Consider the following 23,834-nt stretch of genomic DNA (forward strand, 5'->3'; position numbering starts at 1 on the left):
GGGCCTCCTATGGCACTCTCCAGCTCTCCTAGAGTAAATGCTTTTCTCCTGAATTCTCCTCCGTGATCTTAAGACTATGCTGAGAGAAATTCTAAAATGTTTTTTAAAAATATGGGAAATAATAGTAAGAGACTAGAATAGAAAGAATGTACAAATTTAAAATTAAACTACGTTTAATTTAATAATCTACAAAGTTTTTTATAAACAATTATAGATTTTTAAATGAGATTAATAAAAAATAAATAAAAATTAAACAAACTAAAATTAAACGACATGAAATTAAAAGATTGATAAAATTTCAATATAATGCAATAAAATAAAAAATATGCAATAAATATTTTAAACAAAAATACAATAAATTAAAATGATAAAAGCAAGAAACAAAACAAAACAAAAATAATTTTTAATTAAGAAATGTTTGTAAATGTATGTTTTTCTTAGAAATGTAAAAATTAAATAATTCTTCAATTTTTCCAATTTTCCAATCAACCATTCCAATACCATTAAAGTAATTACATTACATTGTTTTATTAACACATGACATTTTGATGTTGTGAAGTTGTTTTTGTTTGTGTTTTCAGGTGATGAGGGGGGAGCTGTCAGAGTAACTGGGGCGCAGGGCTTCGCCCCGTCACATGACTACAAGGTAAAAAAAACAAACTGTATTTGATTCTTATTTTGATATAATATGTCGATAATGTGGAATATCGAGTGCCACACAGGTCAACTTTTTAAATAATATTTTACTGTAATTTAGAGTTTGGGTCCTGTCACCTTCACCATCCTCCTTACAGGTTTGTGCGACTTACATGGACGGGTTCAGGGCGACCGCCGTGTGTCCGGTCACCGGGCCGAGAGCAGCGAAGAAGGCCAGAAGAACGGCAGAGAGCATCATCAAACGGTGGGAACAAGAATCACAGCTCCGTGTACTCTGAACTGTGTGGATTTAAACATTAACTGCTGTGTGTGTGTGTGTGTGTGTGTGTGTGTGTGTGTGTGTGTGTGGTTAGGACAAAGAAGATGTTTAAACAGTTGGGACTGGAAGATTTCAGCTCGGTTAACATCCAGGTCCTCGGAGCTGAAGACACATACGGTGCCAATGCTCGCTATAAGGTAACAGACTAAAAAAGCTGCAGTTCCTCTAATGTCCACTTGAGGCTCCAACAGCAGGTCAGTCTCCATCACTCTCATGTTAACTTGACACATTTTTTAAAAAATATTTAAAAAATGAAATGATAATATCTTAGATCAGCCGTCCCAAACCTTTTATGCGCCCCGGACCAGTATACCTTCTACAATATTTTCACGACCCAGCCTTTAAGATGTCGCCAATAAATACAACAAAATAAAACCAGTACTGGTACCAAAAAAAGAAGATTAATTCATAAAATACAGGAAAAGACTCAGGGAAACTGAGTTAACGATAGAAACGATAAAAAATAACAATAAAAACTGATAAAAACCCGGAAAACCATAAATTTCACACCCGAGCCTGAACTCTCGCGGCCTGGTACCAAACGACTCACAGACCGGGCGCGGGCGTTGGGGACCACTGTTTTAGATAAATAAAACATAGACTTAATAAGACATAACAGGAAAAAAATTACATAGAATATAAAAACACTTAGTGTGGCTGTGTCCTTGCTTTATATTCAAAGCTCTGCCCTGTCAGCTGACTTTTATTTTTTCATAAAATTGAATAATAAGATGAAGATTCTCTGCAGGAAACAGGAACCTTGTATTTTATACAAAGCAGTAGAAACTGGAGTTGCTGGAGGAAAAAACGTCATGGCAGACATGAGAACAGAAACCCCTCAGAGTTGTAGTGTACATGGCTCAGAGTGGGCTCAGATCCAGGAGCCTCGGCAGACCTGCGTGCCTCCGTTAAGATCTCACATAAGAACAGAAGCTGAACAAGCTGCTGGACGTCTTCTCTGTTTCTTTTGGTACAACCCCCCTCATTTTTTTTTTTTTTAGTGTTTACTGATCAATGGATTTCCTTCATCTTAGTTTTCCTTCTTTTGTTTCTCTGCATCCTTTCCCTTCCTAAGGGTTAAGGGTTGCAGTTAAGCTTGTTTCAAGTCTCTAAATGCCCCCTTCTATCACCCGCTTCAACTTGACACAATCCCGCTGTTCTACATCCAACCTTCACATCTCCTTTACCACAAGTAGGTGAAGGGTCGCAGTAAAGCCTGTTTCATGCCTCTTATTTTGACTCCTTTCACCACTTTCACCTCTTAGACTATCTCCATTGATCATTAAATTTACGTTTCTTGTCTTTTTCCAGGACTCCCGGGAGGCTGTGATCTGGTTGGCCGTCCACCACAAACAGAAGAAAGCTCTGGAGCTTTTCTCCAGAGAAGTGGCTCCTGCGGGGACCGGCATGGGTACGACTAACCCCGTTATCTCCTCTTTAAACTCTCTAAACTTGTTCATAGTACGCAAAGACCTTTACGATGAGATCTGAGGACATCTGGATGTGGTAGCAGCTGCTTATATAAGTGTCTTTTCATGGTTATTAGAAGGAGAACAGAGTTGTCTATACAGTAGTGAATAATGCATCCACACTGGAGGCTTGTTTAATGGATAAGATTACCACTGTTAGTAAAATATTTAATTACAAATTCAAACACAGTCCGTATTCTTTCTTGCTGTTAGTGCGGCCTGAGAAAACTGGGATACACTTCTTTGCTTGTCTTACTGACCTTATTACGTCTTACCATAGAAAATATAGAGATCGTATCGTTAGAAACTTATGTTAATTGATCTGAGCATGTAGCAGCAGCTGCTTACATAAGGACAACATGATTATCTTTCATCAAAGTTCTCCCATATGCATCCTACCCCTCAGCTGTAAAGGCCTGATGCGATAACTCGAGAACCATGTGATGTAGGAGCTTAAAATTGATGCCACTGGTGCAGCTATTGAAAATCTCAGAAGTGTTTTCAATATAACATTTTTAAATATGCTGTTTTTCTTTAGAAAGCATAAACAGTTTCTATGTTTTAAGGCTCTGAAAAAACAAACTTTTTGTTGCCACTGCTGTGCAAGACTTTGCCAGACTCAGAGCTTTTTAAATAAAGTTAAAACTAGAGATGGACCAATCCGATATTACGTATCGGTATCGGTCCGATACTGAACTAAATTACTGGCTCGGATATCGGAGCGAAATAAAAATTTTAATCCGATCCATTAAGTATCACAAAAGCACCTCACAAAACTTGCACCATGGCATAACTCAGCTCATAACCGTAGCACGTCGGAGCAGTGTGCATCACGTGATAGAGCGGCTGTGTGTATTTGGAGCATCGCTACCAAACCAGCATTTCATCTCCGACAAAGTTATCCCAGAGAGAAGTAAAGCAAGTGCGTAAGTTCATCTCTGAATGTTTGTAAAGCATTCCTGCGTTAAGCTTAACAACCAATATATGGAGCGACTGCCTCTTCTTGCTGCTACTTCAGTCATGAAACTGCTTAATGATCAGCTGATCGGCTTTTCTGTCGCGACTCCGTCTCTCTTCTTTGTTTTTGGCCCACTTTGTGCCAGAAAGAGGAAACCAGCGGCTGAACAACAGCAGCACGTTTAAGCTTGATAAGCTGTTGTTAGAATTTATTTAATATTACTTTCTACACCAGGATCTTTTTCTACGTAGCTGACGCTGGTAACTGTGCAGGGGCGGATCTAGCAAAGTTTAGCCAGGGGGGCCGATAGGGCATGAACAGGGAAAAGGGGGCACAAAGACATACTTTTCTTTCTTATTCTCATTTAAAATGTCTAGCTTTTAATAAATAATTATCTGAATCTTACACCCAAAGTTCTTATCTGATGTAAAATGTATAGAAGTCCATTATTGTATATAGTAACTATTAAGTCTAATATATATACCCTAGTAAGCTATAGTACTTTTTCCTTTGGGAAGGTACCATCTGTGCAGTCTGCAATTCTGTTGAAGAAAGATGTTGAATCTATTTAATATTTCTTGAAAAATAATTGATTTCTGTGCATTTTTTTTTCACACTGCATCAAATTAAGGTTGATTACGTCGATTAAGCATCATGAGGTGGAGCGTGAGGGGTGGTTCCCTATTATTTTTGCTGGAGTTGGGCACCCTGTTAGTTAGGTTGTTTAATATTTCCACTAAGTACTTTTTAAAATACCAGAATAGGGAGGATGGTGTAGGTTTAGGTTTATTACATAGATCAGTGTTGCTGAACTATGAAATATTTTGGGTGCAGTGTATTTTTTGCATATAGGTATAACAAAATAGCTTTAGTGTTTTGTTTTGTTTTTTAAACTTGAGTATGAACTTATACAAAATGCAGAAAGATATAAAAGAAAACAGTTTTGTTGATTACAAGATGAACTATCGGATTCATATCGATATCAGCAGATATCCAAATTTATGATATCGGTATCGGACATAAAAAAGTGGTATCGTGCCATCTCTAGTTAAAACTGAGGGTTGAAAACATTAGTAAAACCTAAAATAAAAGAAATGAATGCAGACTTGACCAAAAGAATTGTTGATGCTCATAAAGCAGGAGATGGATGTACAACGTGTTCAAGAACTGGCGTGAGAGCTACACCACTCATAACAAGCTTAGCAGAGGTTGGAAGCAAAAGATTTGAAAGACTCTGAAAAGAAAACTGAAAACTGTCTAAAGACCCCAGAACACAGAACCACGTCTGCAACTGTAGTAAAGATGACAGTCACTTGAACTCAGCACAGGAATGGCCAGTGAGAAGAAAAAAAGACAACCTGGAGAAACATTAGGCTTGCTGGAAGAGCATAAACTGGTCATATGAGACTAACCTGGTGCTCCTTATGTTTTGAGAAAGAAGGAAGAGGCGTGCAACCCAAAGTACAGTGAAGCGCAGTGACACAAGTATTATGTCGTAAGGATGCTTCATTGTGTCAAGCTGGAAGGAACCACGAAGATAAAAGTATATGTGAAGATTTTGAAAGTGTGGGTTGTTGATCTGTCTTCTAACACGCCAGTGACCCAAAACATTTGCTTCTCCTGGTAAATGGCTTAACTCCAGAAGACCAAACTGGACGTTTCTGACTGACCTCCACAGAGCCCTGTCTTCAATCTCACTGAAAATCTGTCGGTCAGAAGGCCATCAAGCTTGAGAGGTTTGCTGAAGAATAGTGGAGTGTGATCGCTCATGAGACGTGTATGTGTGTGAGACTTGTTGAAAACTATGACAACCAACAGACTGTTGTCCAGTAAAACTGATACACAGACCAGTTGGTTAATGGAGTTTGCTGGCAGGTGCAAAGAAGGTGCTTCACTTGTGATTGCTTTGCTCTGCAGGAAATTGCTGCGGTTGTTCATATTTTCATTTGAGCAAACACTCACCACCTACTCGCTAAGCAGGAACAGTACTTGGGAAGGTGTGACATAAACTGGAAATGGTAACTATGCAGCTTTGAAATAAAACCTTTTAAATAATGTTGGTTACTTCAGCAAAGCACTTTATTTTGAAGGCGAGGGTTCATATGACATTACATATGACATATGACAAATTAGTCACAATGAGTAGGAAATACACCAGGTATTGAATTCTCATTTTATGAAAAGAAAGTTAAAAACAGTCCAAAACTGAGTCAAAGAAAAGCATAAATCCACCCATAAATCAGAGGAAAGTCCAGGATTTCACGTTGGCACGGTCAGAAGGGTTTATCTGAAAAATATTTGAAATGATAAATGATCCTAAGAGAACACATGGAGCAAAAACCTGAGGTGAGAAACAGGCTGTTAAACAGAAATAAATTGAACAAATGAATTATGTAGGTATGTCAGAGTACATCCACTTATCAATAATAACAACCAACCACTGAACAGCAGTCTCAGCACAGTTTTCAGCTTTCAGGGAAAATTATGTAAGTGTGCTGAATCTGAATCGTTAATATTCTGAGCATGTGAACCACATTCCCTTAAACCGTCATGCTTCATGTGCTTGTTTAATGTTGTAATGCGTGTGTTATTACATTAGCTGGACTCACACAGCTGAGCTCTGTGCTGTGATGGAAGGCACATATACGGATGTGCCTTCCACTGTGAAGCGGGAGTCTCCCGCCTGCAGATAAGGAGGTCGTGACCTCATGAAGCAGAAGATGTTTTTGTTTATGGTGGCAGGTCCAGTTCAGTGTGAACTCTGTGTGACTCCCGGGAAGCTGATGATTCACACTGTCAGTGTTGCTGAACTCGAATTAGGACAGGAAGGAGGCGCTGCACCTGCTACAACTTTCCTTAAAACTGTCAGCTTTTCATTTCTTTTTCTCTCATTTTTTCACATTCATAGCTCCCGGACTCACCGGCATCGTGGGCGGACGACCCAGAGTGTGAGTTTAAAAAATGTTTTTCCAATTTCTGCTTTTTATTTTCTTTTTTCTTTTTCTTTTTTACCTACATGTGGAGAAAATACACCGTCCCCATACACCATCTCTTGTCACGTGAGGTTTCCTGTTGTTTATTCCATTTTTGTGGCTTCCAGGTCTCCTGTCCTAAAGCCATTTTTCTTCTTGCATCCCAAATCTCAGCTGAAGGTGAGTGTGATTATAAAAATAAAAGGATGATGTTATTTTAAGGAGTAACTTGATGACTCAAAGCTAAAAGAGAAGCCTCATTATCTGGAAATAATGTTCAGGTTTAGTCTGTCGAATATAAAAAATGAAGAATGTAAAGACTTTATATAAAAGATGCATATCCTAGGGCTGTTCGATATAACGATATATATCGGATGACGATATAAAAACATCTATCATTTCATTTTACGCTATCGTTTCTTTCGTGGTGTCGCAAAATAAACTGTTTACAGCAATATTTTTTCATCGTTTTGATGGTGACTGTAGTGGCTATATTAATTTCGTAAAGTTCTCTCTTTCTCTTATATTTAATATAACCACACTACAGACAGACAAGCACCTGTTTTTATGCGTTGTTGTTAGCAACAACGATGGTAAAACCACCGCGTGTCCGCTTGTTCCACATAAACCTTTCACAATAAAGCTCAAGATCCTGTTGAGACTTTTCAAAATAAACTGAATCACGTGAAAGATGCAGAGTGTTTACGGATGAGAATTAAAAAAGAGCCGCCAGGTGCTAAAAAATAAACCTTAGACTCAAACGTTAGAACAGGCTTTTCCCCGCAGCACGCCGTGTAATAAATACTCACAAAGAAAACGGCGGCCTTTACAACTTATGTCTAAAAATGTATCGTTTCATGCATCGGTTAAAACACTCGACTCCAGGTACATGACGCACAGCTGGAAACACTTAATGCAGGTCGAGCTGCCCGAGATTCACAGAATTTACAGAAAGTGTTACATTTTTGTGATTTATATCGTTATCGGACGATAGATATCTTATATCGGGATATGAGACTTTGGTCCTATCGCACAGCCCTAACACATACTAAAGTTAATGTATATGAAGCTGTTTCACAAAAGCTGTAAACTGGATGTGTTATAAAGCTTTAACATTACAAAACCTTTATATAAAGTGACTATAAAGATAAATACCTTTAAAACTGTATATATTGATATTATGTCAAGTACAGTTATATAAAGATAAAAGTTAATACTGTAACTGGTTTTACTAATATTTAAATACATAATAAATGTTTTTTAATAAAGTCACAATATATTAAAAAAGATTGGGTCTATAGAGTCGTTACATCTGTAAGTTTTGATGTCCTGGTAGGTGGACATTCACATCGGTGGAGAGCTGGTGGAGTCTCTGTCAGAGGAGGAACCAGACACACCTGTGCAGGATGAAGCCCCTCCTACTTCAGTAGAGGATGTACCTGATGCAGGTAAACAAACATGCACTTTAATTACAGCACCAGAGAGATTAATACCAGTTTTTGGTTACTTATACCGGTTACTGAAGCAGCATTTGTTATAATTACCTGATAACCACACGTTGTGATCACACATTGTGAGCTCTGGTGTACACAAACAAGTGAATCAGGTATTGTAAAAACTACAATATCTAATTCACTTGTCAGCCAATCAGAGAGCAGGCTTTCCTGTTGTTTTTAGTGGTTAATTTACTTTATTATTAAAGTATGGTTGAATGTTTAGAGTTCTTGGTTATCTTTAAGAGGTTGTAGTGATAGTTTGAGAACTTTTACATGTAAAAGTTCAAGAAGAAAGAACTTAGAGGTCCTTCAGGGTACTTTTTGAGGTCATCTTATGTCGAATTTGAGTAAGATTTTTACTGCCTTGATCGGCCAGTTTACCAGTGAGTGTGTTTAGACTTTTTCCACATTTGTTTCTGTTTCTGAGAAAATTCAGCCTTAAGACTCCCAAGGCTCATTTATGCTCACCTTTCTCACCCTCACGAACGGTTTCCAACCTGGCATGTTTGCCACCTTCGTCACAGCTTTTTCAAATTAGACCAGCCTGAAGCCAGACTATGTGAGCAAGTCCACCTGTACAGGCCTTCTCAGTTAGCACAAAACTCACAGAGGGAGATTTCCACATAAGTTCTGCAAAAGATTACAAATGGACAAAAGAAAGTGGCTGTGTGATGCTGTCACATTGACGCATGAAGCAACCAATGCGGCGAGGATGAATGGGCTATTGAGGTTAGTGGGATCCTTGAGGGCTCAACCAGTCCTTGAGGAGGATCCATGGTTTGTTTAGAAGTGTAACTCCAAGCATCATGACTAGAATATTCTGGACCTTGAACGAGTCCAAACAACTTCCAGATGTTTATATGCCAATCACCAAGTTAGAATTGGCATATATCTCTGTTAACAACACCCTGCATTATATTTTCTGTATATGTAAATAATGGCTAAGATTTTTTGGGGGGGCATCCAAATAACAACAAAATAGCAACAAAACATAACAGATCTTTTGAATAAGGATTATTTTGGTACGAAATTAGCCAGGTGAGCCACTTGGTTGTCTAAGCCACAACTTCTATTTAGTCAATATTTCAAGATACAGTTCAAACTAAATCATCAGCCTAACCTGCCATCAGCAATGAATGGCTACCACTGAAATGCCACCTTGATTAATCAGAGCTTCATAATGTTTTATCTCCATATGCACACCATTCTAGTGATGAGGACTTAGAAGACTGATCTTCTTTGTTATTCACTTAACCAGACTTAAATAATGAGATCCGGATCTGCCAAAGGAAGTGCTGAGTTGCTCAGGTCTCCTAACACTTCCTACGTTGGAATAGACGTCAGCGCGAACAGTCGCATGTCCGCCATTACCTGCCTGAAACTGGAAGTGACGTCATTTCATGGAAATGCAGGGGGTTTTTTTGCGCCACGGACCGGTTTGTGCCCGACAATATTTTCACGGACCAGCCTTTAAGGTGTCGCGGATAAATACAACAAAATAAAACTAGTACCGGTACCGAAAAAAAGAAGATTTATTCATAACACACGTGAAAAAAGCCAGGAAAACCAAGTTAACGATAAAAACGATAACAAAATAACGCTGAAAACCGATAAAAACCCTGAAAACCATACATTTCACGCCTGAGCCTCAACTCTCGTGGCCCGGTACCAAACGACTCACGGACCGGTACCGGTCCGAGGCCCGGAGGTTGGGGACCACTGCCTTAAAGTCATTAGGTGCTCACAGAGGTCACAGATCAGGTGAGTACAGTATTTCCCTCATAGATTTCTGTACCATTGCACTTCTGTTTGGAACCAGAGGAGTCACCCTGTGTTGGCCAAAGCAATGAACATTCAAAATGCTTTAACATTGGATTCACAAACCACTCCACACCAACAAACCAAAGCCCACTTAACACAATCAAGATTTAAGTATTTAAAAAAATCTCGTTAAAAAACCTCAAACTGCAAAAGTTAATAGACTTTCAGATCAGTCATGAGGTTGTGAGAAACAGTTCAGCTATGCAGGATTGCTGCTCTGTGTTTGTGAGGCTGTCTGAATCTGGGATTCCTAAGAAGTACAAGCTGTGCCACTTTTTATCCTTTCACCCTTTCAACCAGAGCTTCCTTCACATGGCCCTGAACAGCAATCACAGCAGAATTTAGGACACTCGTGCGAAGCTGTGACAAGATACAAACTGAAGCCGAGAAACGTTATTTACAAAAACACACTCTTATAAATTCCTGACTGAGAAGAGTCTCCAGTTACAAAGACCAAAACAAGTGAAGAGCCAGAAGACAGTTTCTGGTTTTAATATTTATTCATATGGTTCCATTTAGAAATCAGTCACTGACTGAGTTTAGTTGCAATTTATCTGCCTATTATTAATTACTGATTAGAACATGTGGGCAGAAAGAAATACTTCAAAGTCACTTTAGCAAACACAAATTAAAGATTGGACAAAATCATATTTCATGGGTTTAATGTGATTTTAGGTACGTGGTCATAATTAACAGAGTGAGTGTTTTGAGTGTTACAGGTACAGTTTGTCTGGCTGAACATCAGATCTTTAAAACAGCAGACATAATTCTTTCCAGTGTCCTGCAGACTATCCACAAGTTCCCGACACTCATCTTTGAGAGTCCTTTTTTTTTTTTTTTAAATCATTGGTGGCAACATGGACAGCTAAAGCAGAGTCAGAGTTGTTGGTTTCTGTCAGTTACAGAGTGGTTGTAGTAATATTGTAGATGTAGGCACTAGGATGATTAATGAGAGTTTAGAGGTTTAAAGCTGTCCTTAAGACGGACTTACAAGTTCTTCAATAGTGTGGGAGCTGTTCATAGCAAGGTTCAAGAACTGAGTTTGTACAATTCTAATGAGCTTGAAAGTCAATATTTGGTATGACCAAATTTATTCTTCAACACAGCCTGAGCTCTCTTAGCCAAGCTTTCTTGTCATTTCTTTAAGTTGTCTTCAGGAATAATCCTCCAACCTTCTTGAAGAAGGTTCAAAACTCTTGGATGTTGGCCACCTTTCATTCATTAGACTGGGTCACACTGTTTCAATAATGTTGTGGTCTTGACAATCCATGACTGATTATGTTTTACTGTGTGTTTTTCTATCCAGGGTGTGCTTTTACTCCATTGACAGTGTGTTTGGGATCATTGTTACACTGAAAAATGAAGTTGTAACCAATTAGACGCTTTCCAGCTTGTACTGCACGGTGAATCAGAATCTGGTGGCACATTTCTGCGTTCATAGTTCCATCAATTTTAACAAGATCTCCAACTGAACTGCAGCCCTAAACCATTACAATCTGTTACCTGCACAGTGTTTTCCACTTGTACAAAGGTACAACAGACTGTTGAACCTCTCTCTTGATCTCATCTGTACATACTGACAGTGATTTGAATCAAACATTTCAAATTTGGATTCATCACGTCATAGGACCTGTTGCAACTGATTTTCAGTCCAGTTCTAGCGTAATCTAGCACACCTCAGACTTTTTTCATTAAAAATGGCTGCCACACTTCCACTGAGACCATTTGGGCAATCTACTGTTAACTGGGCCTTCAGTTAACAGTAGATTGATCAACTGATGGTCCAGATGACTGTCAGGTCCTGTGTCAGATCTTTAATGGACTGTTTTCAAAGGATATGACTCTCTGATACTGTTTATCTGCGGTATTTAGTTTTTTAGGTCTGTCACTTCTTCTTTTGTCCATACTGGACAATTTTCTTTGTCCAGCTTCCTTGACTTTTTTTTTACAAATGCAAAGCAAAAGCAAGAAATGCTAGGTTTTCAGTGAATAGCACTTGGAAGTCACCTTGCTGGTGCAAGAATACTATTTCATGTCTATAACCCGTGTTATTGTTGGTGTTTTTCATAGAATCAACGAAATAAACTGGAACGAATTAGGTTTGTTTTGTTTTTTGCAACAGGCTGATAAACATACAAAGACCGTACTGAAAATGAATAAAAAAGCAGCCAAAGCAAACCAAAGTCCAAAACTTTGAAAAACCTTGGGAAAACCTGGAGAACTGCTGTTCCAGTTTAAACAATTACAAAAACTACATATAACAATACCATTCAACATAAATATATGCAACAATGGATTTAAGGTCATTAAAACATATCAAAGGTCTTTGCAGGTATTTGAAAGGTCCATGAAAAGGTTAGCTCTTTTAACAGGTCCAAGGGTTTGTCGAGGAGCCCTTGAGGCTCTTTAATTGTCACTTGAAGGCTTAGTCCTCAGTTGAAATGCTGACGTTGAGCTGGTTTCTGCGTTTTATCAGAAGCCAAGGAAAGAAATTTGAAGGCATTTTTGTTTTTTTTGTTCTTTGCCCAGACCTGCCCAGTGGACCACACAGCTACAGACTGGATGAGCTGGCGTACGCGAGGAGCGGCGACAAAGGAGACTCTGCTAACATTGGTGAGAACAAATAAACCTCAGGAATGATATTCAGAAATATACAACACTGATTCAAACTAAATTAAATCCTGTCTAACCTCCAGTTCACCACACAAATCTGACTGTCTCAAAATTACAGCCAATGAGAGGCCAGGAATCTCTGTGTGTGTCAGTTTGGAGTCTGATTGAGAAGTCCTTGAAGGTTCAGCAGGTTATTGTTGGAGATGTTATTCGTGCTTCATTAAAATCTTCCAAGTGAGCCCATTTGTTGTTTAGAGAGTTCTTTAGAAAATCCTTAACAAGACTCAAATGTCTTCAAAGGGTCAGTGACGTCGTTCAGTGTTCAAAGGAAAGACGAAAAGGAGGCCAATTATAAAGACGAAGGTTTACAGTAACCGTTTACGGTTTACTGCTCTAAGCACTCTTTGTTTGGAAAAATATTCAGGCATAGTATAGTAAAGCCCTGTTTTTGATTTTGTATTTTAATGAGCAAAACACGAGTGATTGTTTTAATCCCAGAGAAATTAAAATCGCCACATCTGTGCATCTCTGTCTCTGTAGGAGTTGTAGCTCGCCATCCACTCTACTTCCCCTATCTGAAGAAACACCTGACTTCTTCTGTAGTGGAGGAATACTTCTCCCACCTCATCAAGCCAGGAGTGAAGAATGCCGTCACACGGTGAGCAGGAGGGGAAAAGGCTGTTTGTTGTGAGAGTCACAGAGGAATAAAGATACACTCAGGTCCTTATTTTACTTTTGCCTCTGTGCACCACTATTTTAAATCAGTCAGTAGACTAGAATACAGTTTCCAACATGTAAATATAACTAAAATATCAAGATGCAGATGTTCAGCTTTTGTTCAAGAGGTAATAATGATAAAATATACATCATAGTATATGGTCTACAGTTAATTCAATTTATATTTGGATACTGACACAAGTTTTGTGGGTTTTTTACCTGTTTACTGAAACATATTCCAATTCATTTGAGGGTGTCCACATTTACAGATGATGAAGAGTTTAGAAGTTTCAGCTCCTTAACCACCCTCTTTTTAAAGGGATCAAAAGTCAGTGGACAGTTGGCTCGAAGGCTATTTCATGGGTAGCTGTGGGTAATTCCTTCGTTATGTCATTATCCATTAAGAAGATTAAAGGCCTGGAGTTGATTTGAGGTGTGATGCTTGCATTTGGAAGATTTTGCTGTGAACAGACAACAAATGTTTAAAGGAGCTGCCCATGCAGGTGAAACAAGTCATAATTAATTTGCAAAAACAGGAAAAAAAACATCAGAGAAGTTGCTACAATATTAGGAGTGGCAAATCTACAGTTTGGTCAATCCTGAGAAAGAAAGAAAGCACCGGTGAACTCAGCAACGCAAAAAGACCTGGACGTCAGTAAAAGACTACAGTGGTGGATGATCTCTTGAATGATCAGGTCCCATCTTATCTTAATGACCTTGTAGTACCATATCACCCTATTAGAGCACTTCGCTCTCGCTCTGCAGGCCTACTTGTTGTTCCTGGAGTATTTAAAAGTAGAATGCGAGGGAGAGCCTTCAGTTTTCAGGCCCCTCTTCTGTGGAACCAGCTTCCAGTTTGGATTCGGGAGACAGACACTATCTCTACTTTCAAGATTAGGCTTAAAACTTTCCTTTTTGCTAAAGCATATAGTTAGGGCTGGACCAGGTGACCCTGAATCCTCCCTTAGTTATGTTGCAATAGACGTAGGCTGCCGGGGGATTCCCATGATGCATTGAGTTTTTCCTTTCCAGTCACCTTTCTCACTCACTATGTGTATATACACCTCTCTGCTTTTAATTATTAGTTATTATTAATCTCTGACTCTCTTCCACAATATTTTGCGACAGATGGCCCTGAGCCTGATTCATCCTGTTAAAAGGGAGTTTTTCCCTTTCCATTTTAAGGGAAGTCAGTCTTTTAAATGTGTAGGATTTAAAATAACAAAACAAAAGGAGATTTAACGATGTACTGATTTGTTGAAAATGAAAACAGTTGCTAGGTAAATGAGCTAAAGTGCTTTGTGCCTTTCCGATCAGTTGCTTTTTGATTTGGTAATGCTCCACAGCTGTTCATTGTGTTGTGTCTGCCGGGATAACAAGAGGAAACCTAAAATCCTACTTAAAACATCATCACCAGGCCTTCGGCTCCGTTTTCAAACCCCACAAATACCACACTGACAAAGATTTAACAGAGTGCTGAAGACACTGAAGGATGGCTGTGGCCGAAACCCTCATGCTGTAGTCATGAAAAAAAGCCCACAACATACTGATGGAAACCAGGAGCATGACTTCCACTAAAACTGAGATACAACACCATGAACACAGCTCACTGTCAGAGCCCTCCTCCTCGAGGTAATCACCCTGTAATGACACAGCAGAGGAGACGTAATAGAAACCAGGGCTTTGGTGTTTGATAGCCGGAGGCGGTGGATGACCAGGTTGTCTCCAAACAGAAGAATCTCAAGGTTCAGTGTTTTTATTTACTCCTCACAAAGAGACGAGTTTTCTGCAAGATTATAAACAGTTTATCCGCTGCCTGTTAGATTAGTAGCAGACACAATTTGTGTAAGATAAGATACACTCTGTTTACCCCAAAGCTGAGAAATTCCTTTGTTAAAGCAGATAAAAGTCAAGTTAAACGCAAGCAGCTCAAATAAGCAGGAAGACATGTATCTATTTACCAGGGTAAAAACCTGAAATCATGAATTCAAATATAGATTTTGTAGTATATCGATATACGTTGTATATATTCAACTTTCTAAACAGTAGGTAATGAATGACAGCTGTTTTTGGGGTCAACTTGAAAAAAAGGCAGATGTGAAATGTAAAAATGAGGTCAGAGGTCAAATGTGATGTCATATTTGGATGCAAACTGTGATGTGAAATTTACAATGCCCAATACCAGCATCATTTCCTAAAGGTTGTCAATTTTGGAAAAAAAACAACGTAGATATTTAGCATAGTTTTAAAGATAAAAGATGTAAAAGTTTGAACTTATTTGACCTTGAAAAAGAGGTCGGAGGTCAAAAGTGACATGATATTTAGAATCCACATGTTTATTCTTTATTACACATTCTTTATATGCCTACAATGACAGTAAGGAACATAGATCTAAATAGCTTTATATAACATTATTATCACTCTAACCTTCAGATCAACCTATTGACCTTCAAAGAGAGGTTAGAGGTCAAATGTGATGAGATATAGACAATCTTTTTTTTGTCACTTTTCCTCCAATAAATCAGGAAGTTGACCTTGAAGACCTTGGAGGAAAAGCTCTGTACAGTAGTTTAGTGTTAAAGGTGCCGTATGGCTGAAAAAAAGAGCTGTTATATTAATAAAGTTTATGCAATTTGAAGGCACTGATGGTCACTGTAGTGGCTCTATTAATTTCTTGAAGTTCTCTCTTTCTCTTATATTTAATATAACCACACTACAGACAGACAAGCGCCTGTTTTTTATGCGTTGTCGTTAGCAACAACGACGGTAAAACCATCGCACGTCCACTTGTTTATTTTCCACATAAACCTTTCACAATAAAGCTCAAGATCCTGTTGAGACTTTCCAAACTAAACTGAATCACGTGAAAGAGCAGATTATTTACGGATGAGAAGTAAAAAAGAGCCGCCAGGTGCTAAAAAATAAACCTTAGACTCAAACGTTAGAACAGGCTTTTCCCCGCAGCACGCCGTGTAATAAATACTGACAATGAAAACGGCGGCCGTTACAACTTATGTCTAAAAATGTATAGTTTCATGCATCGGTTAAAACACTTGACTCCAGGTACACTATGCGCAGCTGGAAACGCTTCACGCAGGTCGAGCTGCCCGAGATTCACAGAATTTTCAGAAAATGTAAAATTTTTGTGATTTATATCGTTATCGGACGATAGAATTCTTATATCGGGATATAAGATTTTGGTCATATTGCACAGCCCTAATTCTAATGTATGCTCAGTCTACCTGCAACCTCCACAAGCACAAATAGGTGTCCCAATTTATATAATAATACTTACAGAACAGCAAAGTTATTGTAAAATTGTTTGTTAGCCCATTCAATTAGCAGCATAAGTTGCCATGGTGATGTAATCCAGTAAGAAGCAACACCACCTTTGTAGAAAAAAAAACCTGGGGTTAACCTCAAACCTCAAATAAAACAAAATCCTGCCTCAAATAAACATCTGCCAGCTCAAACATGTGGATACGCCTACTCTGGCTCTTCTATTAAGTCGTTAATAAAGGAACAGCTGAAAGTAGCTATTCTGATCTACTGTCATTACCACTTGTGGCCAGAGAGGGTGCTATTCACCAGAAGTTAAACTAAGGTATCAAGCTAACGCTGCGGTTGCCACCATTTGACCTCTGATGTTATGAACCTGATTCACTACTCCCGTGTTAAAATCTGGACATTTTTAATATGGCTCTATGGATTGACTCAATTTAGGAGCGAGCCCAGAGTGACCGTTAGAGGAACTGCAGGTTTTTGGTATTTATTATATTTATTGTATATTTTGTAATTATTATCATTGGATTGGCTGGAGGTTGTTGAATTTCCTTGACGAGACGAGCAGCACTAGCTTAGTGGGCGTGGCTGTACCTGAGCATGTATAGGGCCACGGCGGACATGTTTGAGCGGTGACTCAGCGCGCGGTGTGTTAGCGATTAGCGTAATGAAGAGATGGAGGCCATAAAGCTCGCTGACCTGCGTCTCCTCTCGCACCCTGAAACGCCTCCCTGCCGCCGCAGACGCTTCATTAGTGCACCTCCGGCACTCGTCAACCCAGTGGGAGGCCATGCACACACACACACTCACACACACATGCACACACACAGTTAACTGCTTACAGACAGAGGCACGCACACACACACACTTTACTAGTAAACCACACGTTTAACTGCTCACACATCAAAAGCCCGCTTGGTACATTAACGTGTGCAATAAACTGCCAAACCAGCACATGGTGTGTGTGTGTGTGTGTGTGTGTGTGTGTGTGTGTGTGTGTGTGTGTGTGTGTGTGTGTGTGTGTGTGTGTGTTTTTAAGACATATGGTTGACCGTGTGTGTGGTTTTAAAGTGTTGGTTACCATGGTTATGAGTGTGGTTTTTTTAGTTTTTTCTTCCTTGTCATTCACAGATACACTCTGCCAGGAATCCACGGCCTTAACTTTGTCCTGCAGAGCTCACTGGGAGGTGGAGGAGTGGCCTCTCTGCGCAGTGACCCCCAGGTATCACATGGCCACACACACACACACACACACATCTATACATACAGACCCTTCCTGGATCTGTGAGGGCACTTAATGACATTAAACCTTCTACTTTAACCTGAATCAGATCCTCGGCCGAACCCCTGAAGCAGTTGGTTTAAAGAAAGAAATATCCCCACCTTCCACCACCTCTCCTCTCCCTCTTCAGCCATTCACTGCCTGTAAAAGTTTAATGAGAAAGTTCAGTCTCTCCAGATCTCATGTAATGGGCGAGGAAGGGGGCAGCTGGTTCAAAGTGGGTCTACAGCTTAATTTCAGTCTGTATGCACCTGAAAACCATCGCGGTTCTCACGTTTCTTCACCAGAACAACATGAAATCTCTTTTCTTCTGCATCGTCATTCAGTTGGCTGTGAAGGAACCTGTATTGTTTTTTTATTACTAACAAAATAAAAATAAAAACACACTCATGAGATTTACACCAATTATTAAAAAGCTCAATCTCAGGGTATGTTTGTATGCCTCACATGTCCAGGGTGAGAGACAAGGATTGTTTTGAACCCTTCAGTTCATCCTCTGTCTGAATCCATTTTATGCTCCTCCCTCTTTAGGCCAACTCAGTTTGGATTGGCTGCCCCTCATTCATATAAGAACATCTCCAAACTATGGTGTAATGTAAATATACAAGAGCAAATCCATGGCCTGAGGTGTTCCTTTAGTCTGCTGTTTGTGTTTCAACTGCAGTATCAAACTTTAAAAACAAATGCTTTTCCTTCTTCATCCTGCTTTAGCTCTCTCTTTGTCTCTGCACTTCATCAGAGATGTAATATTCCCCTCAAAATATCTGCACCACCCCACTGATCCATTTCTAGCTCCTATTTTTGATCCAGTGTTTTAAATATCATTCATATTATATTGTTTCGCAGCAGCAGTCCACAAGATTCATTGATTAGAGAGAACCTCGTCAATCAGGAGATCCTCTTTGAGCAACACTTGATAGCAGTGGGGAGAAGGAACCCCCTTTTAAAAGGAAATGACCACCAACAGAACCAAGCTCGGGGAAGGGTAGCCTCCTCTGAATTTAACCAATCAGCACCCAGAGGATTTTAGGGCCGATCAGGCGCACATATCCCGAGTCAGTACAGGGACGTTCTCATGGTGGGTACATGAAATTGTGATCAAAAACCAATATTTAAGTTCCTGCAACATCCTCCCCTCTGCCCTTCAATTCTCTCTGGTCACTATGGTAACGCATAAATATTTCTTTCAAAATAAGACACACAACTACAACACGGGAAAAGACCCAGGGAAACCGAGTTAATGATTAAAAACCCTGAAAACCATACATTTCAGCCCGAGCTTCACCTCTCACGGCCTGGCACCAAACGACTCATGGACCAGTGCCAGTTCGTGGCCCGGGGGTTGGGGACCATTTGCAAGTATATAATATGAGCATTCACAATTATAAGAGTATGTCTATGGCAAAAGAGAAGGTTGAGTCTGTGTAAAATGTAAATTCAAAACAGAATGCAATGATTTACTAATGTCATAAACTCGTGTTTATTCAGAATAGAAGATGGAAAACAGATCCAGTGTTTGAAATGACTGTGTATGACAACATATTTCTGCTGCTATCATGACACAGACCCAGTAAATTTACTGCAATATCTTCTGACTTTATATCAAATTAACAACAACACTCTGTGTGACTTCGTGTCTCCATCAAGCTCTGATCACTGTGTTCAAAGACCTCCGTCGCCCACTGATGTAAACCCAATCAATTAAAAACCAAACCTTGCACTTTTAACACTTTAATGTCTTCTAGAACACAGATTTCTTTTCTACAGCAGTGTTTCTTCATCATATAGAAATCGGTTGATGCATGCGGTTGAAATTCCGGCTCTTTTTTAATATTGGGATATCTCAGGGATTAAATATGCAGTTATGACAGAAAGCGTATTTTCACTGGTCCGGCTCACTTAAAATCAAAATGTACGTGTAAACGATGGCTTAAGATGAGTCTGACAACCCTGGTGTAAGGTAGAGACAGCAGAGCAGCTCCAGGCCCTCTAAAAGGTGGGAAAACCTCTCGTCATACTTAAGGTCGTGTCCTTTATCATCAAAGCTTTTCTCCTCCCTTGTTTCTGCTTTTTCTTTCCCCCTCATTGTTTATCAGAGGCATTGGTAAAGTTTCTTTTTCTCTCTGCTGCACATCAAAGAAACTCTTTTAACACCTCGCACAGCCGTAAAGCTCAACGACTCCAAGGTGGAAGCATGCACACTTTCACATTTCCTGTCTCTCCTCAGGGCAAAGCCTACGGTCAGATGCTGCTGGACTTGAAGCTGAGAGGACTGCCTGACCTCAAGTCTCTGGTGGACTGAGAGTCGAACAGAGGGAGAGAAAAAGAGCTGGAGGCAAACGGAGATGTAAAAGAGAGTTCGCGAAAAGTGAGACTTTTTACCTCAAGAGAAACACAAAGGGAGCATTTATAGATCCAGATCACGTCCACATCTGAAACCTGAAGAGCACAAGATCATTTTATACATAAATTAGATTAGAGCTTCACGATGTTTACAACATGTGGGTCACCACAACTCAAATCATCATGGGCCGTCTGCTCAGCCGTCTCCAATTGGCCTAAAAATGTTACAGTTCCAAGTCTGGGGATATAAAATGATTGCTGTGAGAGTTGTAGTTTCATATACCAAGTACTCTTCAAGACCTCTATATTTTTTTTTAAATAGTCCACTGATCAACTTCCAGCATGTTTTTCTCACACTTTGAAATCTGAGGCAATGTGTGAATGTGAATGACTCAAAAACCATGAAATGTAAAAGTCTTTTCTTATCATAAAAAACAATCAGGATCTGTATTTTATATACATGCGCAAACTTTAAACCACAAAATATTCAGGTACCTCCGATATGGCTGAGCGGGGCATGTAGACTAAGACTCTAAGACTCGGCAACCCAAGATCTGCCACAGATTTAGATCATCTAAAGGAGCATCCACATAAAAACAGCTGGACTCAGCTGGATACACCTCGATAAAATTTAAGACAAACAAGTTTACACGGGGGCCTTAATCCTCTGAAATCCAAGTTATCATTGCTGATGAGTGTAACCCTTTGCAGTCAGAATGAATAATGCTGAAATTCAAATTCAAGGACATGGACATTTTTCCCTCGTGTCTTGAAAAAGTGTTTACGCCTCACGCAGATTAACTGGTAGCTAACAGTTACTAAATGCTAACATTTAAAGACTGCCATGTTGTTTTTTTGGTGTTCCATATTTGTAGTGAAGCGTTATCACAAGCAAGTTTACCGAGCACTCTTCATCCGTAGGCTGTACAGAGAACACAACCTGCTAATTAATGCTAAAAGGCTAATGAAATATTCAAATTTTATTCACCACAACTAGACCACAGACTTGTTAGCCGATATGGACATTTAACTGCACAGCAGCCATATACAGTCAACACAGTCCGGAGTCAACACAGCTCATTTAAATATTTATTTAATTTAATAAAAAAAAGTCACCCCTGCTCAGTTGCTATTAACTAAACCAGGGTTTCAGTTACTGACTTATTTTTGGAGCCAGCCTCTAGTGGACATTAGAGGAACTACATTTTTGAGTCGTAATGACTGATAATACTGACCTGTTAAATCGAGAGCATTAGATCTACAATTTGCTAACGCGTTAATGAGCTAACCGCGCTAATGCGTTGCCGCTGTGCAGCCCCATGCACGGGGTGATCCGCGCTAACTCGCTAACGGAGATTTGCTGCGATTAACGCTGACAGCACTAATTTTGAATCTCAAGTTCAAAGAGGAAACCTAACAAAACAGAGTGGAATCACCTGAAAGGCAGCCAAACTGCCAACAACTCTCCAAACTACTTTTTTTTTTCTTGCATTTTACTTTCATGCAATTGGGTCAAAAGTTGTGAAAGCGTCATCACGCTGTATTGGACTTGATTTGAACTCAGTGACTGATTGAATGAATCAATAGAGTTTCCTCACCCCAGAGCCACAGATGTTGGCAATACAGGAAAATGTTTGGAGGCCGATTGTTCGCATCAGCCTCATAATCTTGACTTGCCCTGACCTCTGACCTCCCAGGGAACAAGGAGAGCTGGTTTGGGTTTCCCTCACGGGGTAAACAAAGTGTTTTCTGTGAGCTATCAGAGGAGACACTCGACGGGCACGACGCCTGGTTCTCCCCGTCTCGTTCACCTTGGCGTGACCCGGCTCCTCCGATGTTCGCCGCCCCGCAGGAATGCACGTCTCCTTCAACCAAACTGACTCTCTGCCTTCCAGCCGGTTTAGTCATAATTGCAAACAGACTGAATTTGGAGTCGGAGTCACTCAGCAGCTTCCGTCGAGGCTCGAATCTCATAAAATCCTCCACCTCTGAATCATATCCCCCTTTCCACAAAATCTTCATACTCAAATTTCTTTGTTAAGTGACTTCTGTTTTTTCCCTAAACTTTGACTCAAACTTTGAGAGTTTGAGTTTACAGTCAGAAATGTAAAACAGATCAAAGTATGTTCATGACCGAATGATCGCAAACACAGAGAAGGAGCCACATTAGAGAGCCTGCCTAAAACAATAAATAAACAGTTGTCCTGTAAATGGGCATTCAAAGAGCTTGGTGCACAATAAAACCATAAGAAATGACAGCAAGACAAATCCTTCCAGACATGAATTGAGAGCAGAGCAGCACGAGGATAAATTGTGCCAAAGTCACACGGGAAAAGTTCAAATCAATCGGCTGGTCTTTCGAATTTAAGGGACGACTGAGCATCGTGTCAAAGTCAGAGCTTGAAATGGCGCTTCCCATAAAACCCCCAAACCAAAAGAAGTTACAAGCCGCAAGTGTCGCCACTTTGCATGTAAATCTGGAAATGTGCTCACATCTCAATGATGAAGGGAGCAAAACTCTAGATTCACATCTGCCCTCCACATTGCTTCCCATGAAACATTTGTCGTAATCGTGTGGAGAAACCCTTCATCATTGTAGAACAACACCACCTCCCCAAAACACATGGACTCTAAGATTTATGAGCGTGTACAGAAAAGATTTCCAAACAATCAATGCTCATTTTCTGGCATGTTTACTCAATTTGCACGCTTTTATGTCAATATAGACTTCCTCAGCTAGTTTTGAGTCATACCTGGAGCGACTGATGCAAAGCCTGTTCAACCTCCTGACTTCACCTAGTCGTTTTCAGTAGTGGTACGGGCCATCCTAACCAAGACTGTTTTGAGTCGAGATTATTTTAATAATTTAACTATATCACTGCTTGTTCATTTATCAAAAAGGAAGGTTCTGTGATGGTGTCCTGTAAAATAAGTGCTACATTTTTGCTTCAAGGTTTAATTTGGTTATCTACAGAAACATCTTTAAGTTTAATTATGAAGTCTTTTCCCCCACATATTTGACATTTCTTTGCTAATCAAGGGATTGTGGCATGACTTAAGAAAACCAAAATGTAATAAATAACAATATTAAATAACAACGGTCTCTGGACAGAAAAGCTCCCTGCTGTTATCTGTGCCATATTTCATATTTAGCTATCCAGTCGTTTTAGAGTGCCAGTCCAAACACATACATCCAATAATTGAGCCTTGTGGAACACCAGAGGCCTTTTTTTTTTTATTTCAGCAGGTTTACATCAACCAAAAGAAACAGAAGCAGCCGCCGACTTTTTAAAGTCTGGAAAAAAATCAGTTTGAAGTTAGTGGGTGATCTTTGTGATTTGATGTTTTTGTTTAATGCATTAGCTTTTTAACATAAACTCTGATGGTAGCTTTTTTCTTATTAACAGCTTTTCTCTGTGTTATTATATTTGAACCACTGCCTCTCACCACTGATTTTTTTTTCTTGCTTTCTCTCTTACTGGTACGAATTGCCAGCATTGCCTTATTCGTAATCAATGCACTTTAGTCAAACTGGTATCATGAAGCCTTACTGAGGAACCATGTGTGCTGTTGTACAACTACATAGATTTTATCAAAATCACGTAACTTTTTCATTAAATATCCAACTTAAAGGGCACATTGTTGTTTTTTGTCCATTTTAGAAATATTTACTTGAAACTTACCAGTACTTTGAAATGACGAAACTCTTGTAATTAAAGGTCTGAAATAGGCTGAAAATTAAGATTATAAGCAATATGTTAAGACTTATTTACTATTTTTTGATGAAGACGTTTAACTCTTTGGCTTTCTGCTTTCTATTTAAAATATTCTGTATAGAAAGTGATTTTTGTAGATACTAAAGAGATTAAAGATATTTTTATTATCAAACCTTCTGCTTACAGTTT

General features: G+C 39.4%; 1 protein-coding gene across 2 annotated transcripts in view; it reads left to right on the forward strand.

Annotated features, from left to right (window-relative positions):
• Positions 1-23,566, forward strand: part of LOC146713443 (uncharacterized) — a 34,443-nt gene extending 10,877 nt beyond the window's left edge. Inside the window, exons 10-20 of one of the 2 annotated variants that reach the window (XM_085448059.1) lie at positions 582-646; positions 795-901; positions 1,011-1,113; positions 2,288-2,387; positions 6,312-6,351; positions 6,504-6,555; positions 7,712-7,823; positions 12,222-12,305; positions 12,846-12,963; positions 17,436-17,526; positions 17,636-19,802. In XM_085448059.1, the coding sequence (XP_085304185.1) occupies positions 582-646; positions 795-901; positions 1,011-1,113; positions 2,288-2,387; positions 6,312-6,351; positions 6,504-6,555; positions 7,712-7,823; positions 12,222-12,305; positions 12,846-12,963; positions 17,436-17,526; positions 17,636-17,959 (1,196 nt within the window). In that variant the 3' untranslated portion in view covers positions 17,960-19,802. The other variant, XM_085448051.1, reaches the window with a different exon arrangement.
• Positions 23,567-23,834: the final 268 nt, after the last annotated feature.

The sequence above is a fragment of the Copadichromis virginalis genome, linkage group LG3 (assembly GCF_057382275.1).
Source record: "Copadichromis virginalis isolate Kocher_CV1m ecotype Utaka linkage group LG3, C_Virginalis_male_GT1.1, whole genome shotgun sequence".
Lineage (NCBI taxonomy): Eukaryota > Metazoa > Chordata > Actinopteri > Cichliformes > Cichlidae > Copadichromis > Copadichromis virginalis.